Source organism: Cottoperca gobio, chromosome 15 (genome assembly GCF_900634415.1).
Source record: "Cottoperca gobio chromosome 15, fCotGob3.1, whole genome shotgun sequence".
Lineage (NCBI taxonomy): Eukaryota > Metazoa > Chordata > Actinopteri > Perciformes > Bovichtidae > Cottoperca > Cottoperca gobio.
In genome coordinates this window covers 10,087,412-10,094,911 of record NC_041369.1, presented here as the reverse complement: position 1 = coordinate 10,094,911, position 7,500 = coordinate 10,087,412, and the positions used below count along the sequence as shown (strand labels likewise).

The following is a 7,500-nucleotide window of genomic DNA, read 5'->3' as shown; positions in this document are numbered from 1 at the left end:
GTTGGGATGTATGGCTGTCATTCATACATAGATAAATGAGAAATTGAGAATAAAGTACAAGTTAACGAAGTCAAAACAAGCAGAAAAAAGGGGCCCAACAACACATATTGACGTTTTACCATGAACAGGTGGCCTGCAGCCACCTAGTGGCTATAAGTGGTAATGTCACATGGACGTCACCCTTTAGCAGTACAGTTGGAAGCCACAGCTGGGAACATCTTTCTCCTGCTGCCACAGCCTCCTAACTTCAGATCAGAGATACAAATACTCTCCATTACAAACTATGGGAAGTTAACTAAAAGCGAGCGGCAGCTCAGCTTTACAGGTCACATTCCCGTCAGTGTGCTGCTGGGTAGTGACGATAGAGGGACTGTTAACAGAGGGGGGGGGGGGGGGGACAGGCATTGAATAGTCCTCATCACGTAGGAACAGTAAAGTTCAGAGAGAGAAAGTCCTCAGTCACTGTCGAACTTAATAGAGTTGACTGAGGTGGAGATGGCTCCGCCGCGGTAGCTTCCCCTCTTCTTCTTCGTCTTTTCATGGCGGAATGACTTGCCCTTTGTGAACCTGAGCGCATCGTTCGCTTTCTGGCCCCAGTCTCCATCAGCTCCGTACTGGAATAGCAAAGACAAATGAATGAGTGAATGATTGGGTCTTAAGTGTGTAGTGCAGTTGTAAGAATTCTTGCAGTGGTTACTAAACTTACCTTTGCATCAAAAGAGTTGTCTGTGAGACGTGGATCCACCGATACGTCTTCCTCCCTTATTCTACGGAATGGTACGTTGGAAGACTGAAAGACACGTAATTTCGATCAAATGATGACTTTTTCCCCCTTCAGAAAAACAGATTTAAGTCTGAAGTTCCAGTCCCTGGCAGTCCTTACCTTCTTATTGACTTTAGGAAACGTCTGTGGTGTAGTTGGTGCTTTCTTGTTTTTCGGCGTCTTCACTTCGGTCTCGTCTTCTTCACTTTCTGATGATTCTTCATCTTTTTTCCTCTTTCCATTGGTACCTGCATACAAGAGGACATTTTATTTTTACCCAATGGCTGTTCATTGTGAAGTTTACCCAATAATACATTTCATTTCCCTGTTAAATGGCCACATCATGTTCAGTATTTAGAGACTCACCATTTGTTGTGGGGGTGGTAGGTGCTGTGGCTGCTTTGCGCGGTGCCTCCTCATCTGATGAACTGTCTGAGGAGCTGCTGCTGTTCTCTTTAGGTTTAGCTGCTGGGGTTGTCTTGGGTGTTGCAGCGGGTGTTGCAGCGGGCTTTACAGTACTTTTACTGGCCTCTTCTTCCTCTTCAGAGCTGCTGTCGCTAGATGACGACTCTGCTGGCTTTGCTGGGGCCTTGGGAGTTGCTGACTTACCATTGGTGACTGCAGGCTTCGCAGGGGTGGACTTTGTCTCAGTCTCTGAGTCAGAGCTGTCCGAGGAGTCGGAGCTGCTCTCCTCAGCCTTCTTTGTTGGAGCTGCAGCTGCCTTTGTGGTTTTGGGCGTGCTAGCAGGGGCTGCTGCTGCCGGAGCTCGTTTCTTGACTGCAGGTTTTGCTGCCTCATTCTCAGACTCTGAGCTGTCGCTGTCCGAGTCAGAGCTGCTGTCTGCGACAGGCTTTGCAACCGGGGTGGTTGGTTTAGCTGCTGCTGCTGCTGCCGGCTTTGCTTTCACTGGTTCCTTCTCATCCTCAGAGGAGTCAGAGTCTGAGCTGCTCTCTGCTGCAGCAGCAGGCTTTGCTGCAGGAGTAGCAGGTTTTGAGGCTGGCGTAGCAGGTTTAGCTGCTGCAGGTTTAGCCTTAGCTGGTTCCTCATCTTCAGAAGAAGAGTCAGAACTGCTCTCTGCTGCAGCAGCAGGCTTTGCTGCCGGAGTAGCAGGTTTTGAGGCCGGTTTAGCGGCTGCAGGTTTAGCCTTAGCTGGTTCCTCATCTTCAGAAGAAGAGTCAGAACTGCTCTCTGCTGCCGCAGCAGCAGGCTTTGCTGCCGGAGTAGCAGGTTTTGAGGCTGGCGTAGCAGGTTTAGCCTTAGCTGGTTCCTCATCTTCAGAAGAGGAGTCAGAACTGCTCTCTGCTGCAGCAGCAGGCTTTGCTGCAGGAGTAGCAGGTTTTGAGGCCGGTTTAGCGGCTGCAGGTTTAGCCTTAGCTGGTTCCTCATCTTCAGAAGAAGAGTCAGAACTGCTCTCTGCTGCCGCAGCAGGCTTTGCTGCCGGAGTAGCAGGTTTTGAGGCTGGCGTAGCAGGTTTAGCCTTAGCTGGTTCCTCATCTTCAGAAGAGGAGTCAGAACTGCTCTCTGCTGCAGCAGCAGGCTTTGCTGCAGGAGTAGCAGGTTTTGAAGCCGGTGTAGATGGTTTAGCTGCTGCAGGTTTAGCCTTAGCTGGTTCTTCATCTTCAGAAGAGTCAGAATCTGAGCTGCTCTCGGCTGCAGCGGCAGGCTTTGCGGCAGGAGTAGCAGGCTTTGCAGCTGGTTTAACTGCTGTTGGCTTAGCCTTAGCTGACTCTTCATCATCCTCAGAAGAGTCAGAGTCTGAGCTGCTTTCTGCTGCAGGAGCAGCAGGCTTTGCCGCAGGAGTAGAAGGCTTAGCTGCTGGCTTGGCTTTTACCGTTTTTTTCTCATCCTCAGAGGAGTCATCTGAATCAGAGCTGCTCTCAGCTGCCTTGGCGGGGGGTTTAGAAGCAGGTGTCGGTGTGACAGCAGCTTTAACGGCAGGCTTTGTTGGAGCCTCATCTTCAGAGCTGCTATCTGAAATCGGCAAATAAATGTACACTCAGTTGCCTGTTTAATAGCTGCACTAGCTAAAGCTAATGCCATGTAATGCAACAGTCCTGCAACAAATCTCAGAACCATGTTCAGAAGGTAACAAAACCTGAACATTATATCCTTCACGAAAGCAGAATTTATTGCAGTGGTAAGAACAGAAATTATTTCATAGTCTACAGTTCTTGTGATGGATTTTAATTTGATCCATCAAATTGGTAGAACAGGCAACATGGTTTACTTAAATTAAAAGCATATTCAAGGTATGACATAAGTGTATGAAGGTATGAAACAAAATCACTGACAGAATGACAGAGTTCACACAAAGAAATCTTGTGTCCTTTACCTGAGCTTGAGGACTCTGCTTTTTTAGCTGGGGTCGTCTTGGCAGGTGCAGGTTTTGCTGCTGGCTTTTTTGCCGTCTCCTCCTCTGAACTGGAATCGTCCTCTGAACTGGAGTCTTTTTTAGCAGCTGTGACTTTAGCAGTAACAGGTTTAGCTGGACCAGTCTTAGCGGGAGTCACCTTCCCTGCAGGTTTTTTCACCTCCTCTTCGTCCTCTGAACTGGATGAGTCTGAGTCTTCCTCTTTAGCAGGTGCAGCTTTAGCTAGGGTGACTTTGACTGAAGGTGCAGCTTTAGCTGGGGTGACTTTGACTGAAGGTGCAGCTTTAGCTGGAGTGACTTTGACTGCAGGAGTCTTTGCCGCCTCTTCATCCGAGCTTGAATCTGGAAAGACATGGGCATGAAGAAAAATATTTGTAATGTTTGGCATCCAAACATGGCGAGCAGAAATGTACAGACTGGGATTCTAATTATTACCTGAGCTGTCAGAGCTGGGCTCCTGCTTCTTTGCAGTTGGTTTGGCAGCAGCTGCCTTCGCAGGTGCAGGCTTTGCTGTGAGGATAACAATGCAGTTAGACTGGGCATTAAAAAACACAGATACTTCAAGTTGGGAAAGGTGGGCACCTCTTACCAGCTACTTTCTTCTCTTCTTCCTCATCACTGCTGTCTGAGGAGTCACTGTCCTTGGCCTTGCTGGCTGCTGGTGTAGCTGGAGCTTTCTGGACTGAAGCAGGAGGTGGGACTGCACTGTACGCTCCTACCAAGGCAAAGGAAACTGATCAGCGTCATAACATAACACAGGGCCTCTGTGGGATATTTTAAGCACTTGGGATCGGGTGATCAGCTCTCTACATCGTGCAATGTTGGGTAAGGAGGGACTGTTGTGACACTCATGACCTCCAAAATAAAGTTTTTTTTACCACACACACAAAAAAAGGCCTCGGCCAGTTACTGGATGGGGAAAAGATGACAGGGGAGCATCTAACTCTACATCCTGTAAAGTAAATCTTAGGTTAATTTAACTACATTTCTGTGTAGCACTGTTGGACGAGGGTAACATATGATGTTAAAAACAAATTAAAAGATGTGCTCTGATAGGTGAATGTAAATAAACTAATTACACGTGCAATCAATCCTCCCTTGATCTTCATTAGTAATCCCAGCACCACACTTCATTGTCTGGCTGTTACGTTAGGTGTGGATGCTGTTGAGCATACTGTGGTTATAAAAAATATTTTAAATATAGGCGTGAAAACTCACCTGCTTTGGGTTTTTTGCTGGGCGGAGCCTCATCTTCAGATGAAGAGTCTTCACTGCTTGATTCAGCAGCAGCTGCCTTTACTGGAGCCGCTTTAGCAGGAGCCGCTTTAGCTGGAGCTGCTTTAGCTGCTTTAGCTGGAGCCGCTTTAGCTGGAGCTGCTTTAGCTGCTTTAGCTGGAGCCGCTTTAGCTGGAGCCGCTTTAGCTGCTTTAGCTGGAGCCTATCGGGACATGTGAAGTAAGTATAGTGTGCAATACATTTACCTCTTTACAATAGCCATTTGTTTGAGCTTTCCCTGGAATGAAGACAATCAAAAACATGTAATAATATCCAGAGGTGGCCAGATTATTTTGCATACCTTGGCTGGTTTTTCATCTTCAGAATCTGAGGAACTATCCTCACTGCTGCTCTCCTGCTTTTTCTGAGCTGCGCCTTTAGCAGGAACAGCTGGTTTGGATGCTGTGACTGCACCAGCCTTGGGCTCTATTAGAGGTTAAATCAGGTAAAAATCCATTTTATGTCACAATTAAAGATGATGGCATTACACAATATTTATGACTTCTGGCTCTAAACTCACTTGGTGTTGGGACTTTAGCAGGCTGCTCATCTTCAGAGTCAGATTCTTCACTGCTAGAGCTGCTGTCTTTCTTTCTTGCTGCAGCGGGAGTAGCAGCAGGAGACTTCACAGTAGTCTACATGCAGACACTAGATTTTAGTTATAGCATAAACACACAAACATAGCTTTGCACCAATGACTAGATCTGGGACAAATCTAATTGGATGTTTCCTCCTACCTTTGCAGGAGCCTTCTTGTCCTCCTCAGAGTCACTGGAGTCTTCACTGCTGCTGGATGCAGCTTTAGCAGCTGCAGCTTTAGCAGGCACCACCTTAGCTGCTAAAAACAAACATCAAAGATACATTTAACTAAATAATGCTGAGGAAGGTTTAAGAATTGCACATTACTGACAATTGCTTAATCAGTTCTGTGTCAACACATTGATATTACCTGCAGGGGTTGCCTTAGTTGGTTTTGCAACAGCTTCTTCATCCTCACTGCTAGAGTCTTCGCTGCTGGAGCTCTCTGCAGTGGTTTTTGCTTTCTTGGCCGAAGGTCCGTTTGTACCTTTAGCTGTGCTAGGAGGCGCCTTTCGTTTCTTGGCTTCAGGAGACCTAGGAAGACCCATAGTGATATTTAAAAAAGGGAAAATCTAACCCAAAAAATACAATTATTTAGTAAAATTAGATTTTATTTACAGAAGAGTGACCGAGCATATTAATGTCAACTGGAAACTAATCCTGGAGTTGCAGTTTAGGGAGTGAAGCATAGGACACCATAACAGCAGCAATAGTGATTCTATAATTGAATGTACAATTATAGGGGTTAAGCATATTAAATCAACATCACTATAAATGTGAGAATAACAAATCCAAGGGTTGGCAGATCAAGTTAGGCGTCACCTGATAAAGCACTGATCTGCTGCTAAGGAAAACTGTGCCTAGGTCTGTAGATATTGGCTTTACAGTACAAAACAGTGTAAAAGTCTGCTTTAAGGTAGATTTTTGCTTTGTAGGGACAGATTAGAAAATGCATCTACAGGTTAGAAATAACAGGATTTGATGGGGGGTACAACGCATGCTTGGCCATATCTTAGAGGTTTATTAATTTTAGTATAAACTACATAAGCATTAGCACTGAAAGAAGAACGATAAAGACAATAAGCAACTCACTTCACCCAGAAGTTATAGATGTTGACGAGGCTCTCATCATTTTGATCTAATGGAGTCTGTAGAGAAAAACGTGAAGCACTCACTTAGCCAATCACTTGTTCCAAAGTTTCAATAATTTAACAAATCAGTTGAAATTCCCTGCAACGCAAAACACCGTATGATTTATATTCACAATCAAATATTAGCACATTGATTATTTCAGGATAAACAAGTGGCAACTGAAAGACAACGTGTGCGTTTTCTCCTACACGTGCTAACTCCAACAGCGGCTGTACAGTCTCTGTACGTTACATAGCTATAGGTGTACTCCTCGTGCAGCATGTCTCAACTTCACGTCTAAACTGATGAACAGGCAGCACGAGGCGCCGACTTTCAACAACACACAGTGAGCCGCTTACCACTTTAGTCTGTTTCATAAACTGCTGAGCCGCCTTAGCGAACTTGTTCTCCAGCAGAAATGAATATACGCATTTATAAAGATCACTCGGCATCGACTTTTGCTCCGCCATCTTCTCCACGCTCCTACTGGAAGGGAAGGAAGTGAGCGGAACCGTCCGTTGTGCGCATGTGCGCAGGCGCATAATGATTTAGGATTTTCCTTTCGGGATTTTATTGGTTTATAAAATACGTTGTAAATGAAAAGGTATTTGTTGAGTAGTATTTTATTAGTGGCACTGCCTATTTTCACACACTCTATTTAATCTCTATTTAATTAACAATGCCGTTATCAATACAGGCGCATGTATTATACGTCATCACAAAAGACCTTTCCTGTCCCGCGTGTCATAACATGGTTGTCTTTGAATTGAGTTATCTGGCAATGACACCAACCCAGCTCAATTAAAAAAAGTTTTTTTTGCCGAAGCCATGCCACGCTACGAACTGGCACTGATCCTGAAGGCGATGCAGCGGCCTGCGACAACAGCTGCTCTCCGGCGGACAGTGGAGACTTTGATGGAGCGGGGCGCGGTGGTGAGGGACCTGGAGAACCTGGGGGAGAGAGTGCTGCCCTTCAAAATAACCAAACACAATCAGATCCATGTCCGAGGGACATACTTTATGGTTGATTTCTACGCAGCCCCTAACATCCTCACAAGTTTTCTGGATCACCTGAACCGTGATGTGGACGTGGTGAGGCCGACTGTGCTGAAGAAGGACGACCAGGTTTCCAGCAGTTTGTGCTGTAACCCATAAGGAATGACTGATTTAGGTAAAGACAAGTCCATCAGTAGGCTGCTAACCATGTATCTGTTTGAAAATTAAACCTGCAGCTGTGAAGTGGTGTTTTCATCAACAACAAATAGGAATATTGTGTACACAAGTTACTCTTCCATGAATTAATGGCTGCAATAAATACTATTTTCCTCCATTCAATTGATCTGCTTAAGCAATCAGTAAAATGTCAAATACTGACACTTTA

The 7,500-nt window shown here is 45.6% G+C and overlaps 2 protein-coding genes across 3 annotated transcripts in view; one reads left to right on the top strand and one right to left on the bottom strand.

The window, feature by feature from the left end:
• Positions 1–6,841, bottom strand: part of nolc1 (nucleolar and coiled-body phosphoprotein 1) — a 7,461-nt gene extending 620 nt beyond the window's left edge. The window contains exons 1-15 of one of the 2 annotated variants that reach the window (XM_029450156.1): positions 6,479–6,840; positions 6,081–6,136; positions 5,359–5,522; positions 5,147–5,247; positions 4,930–5,044; positions 4,711–4,835; positions 4,353–4,572; positions 3,724–3,849; positions 3,570–3,644; positions 3,096–3,476; positions 2,258–2,734; positions 1,130–2,035; positions 884–1,011; positions 707–790; positions 1–614 (exon numbers count right to left, since the gene is read on the bottom strand). The exon at positions 1–614 is cut by the window's left edge and continues 620 nt beyond it. In XM_029450156.1, the coding sequence (XP_029306016.1) occupies positions 456–614; positions 707–790; positions 884–1,011; positions 1,130–2,035; positions 2,258–2,734; positions 3,096–3,476; positions 3,570–3,644; positions 3,724–3,849; positions 4,353–4,572; positions 4,711–4,835; positions 4,930–5,044; positions 5,147–5,247; positions 5,359–5,522; positions 6,081–6,136; positions 6,479–6,661 (3,300 nt within the window). In that variant the 5' untranslated portion in view covers positions 6,662–6,840 and the 3' untranslated portion in view covers positions 1–455. Of the gene's footprint in view, positions 615–706; positions 791–883; positions 1,012–1,129; positions 2,735–3,095; positions 3,477–3,569; positions 3,645–3,723; positions 3,850–4,352; positions 4,573–4,710; positions 4,836–4,929; positions 5,045–5,146; positions 5,248–5,358; positions 5,523–6,080; positions 6,137–6,478 lie in introns of both variants that reach the window. The other variant, XM_029450155.1, reaches the window with a different exon arrangement.
• Positions 6,723–7,358, top strand: mrps6 (mitochondrial ribosomal protein S6). The gene has a single exon (XM_029450157.1). The coding sequence runs from the start codon at positions 6,948–6,950 to the stop codon at positions 7,272–7,274; it is 327 nt and encodes a 108-aa protein (XP_029306017.1). The 5' UTR covers positions 6,723–6,947; the 3' UTR covers positions 7,275–7,358.
• The last annotated feature ends 142 nt before the right edge of the window (positions 7,359–7,500 follow it).

Coding starts and splice junctions, on each gene's coding strand:
- mrps6 (XM_029450157.1), top strand. CDS start 6,948: ATGCCACGCTACGAACTGGCACTGATCCTGAAGGCGATGCAGCGGCCT.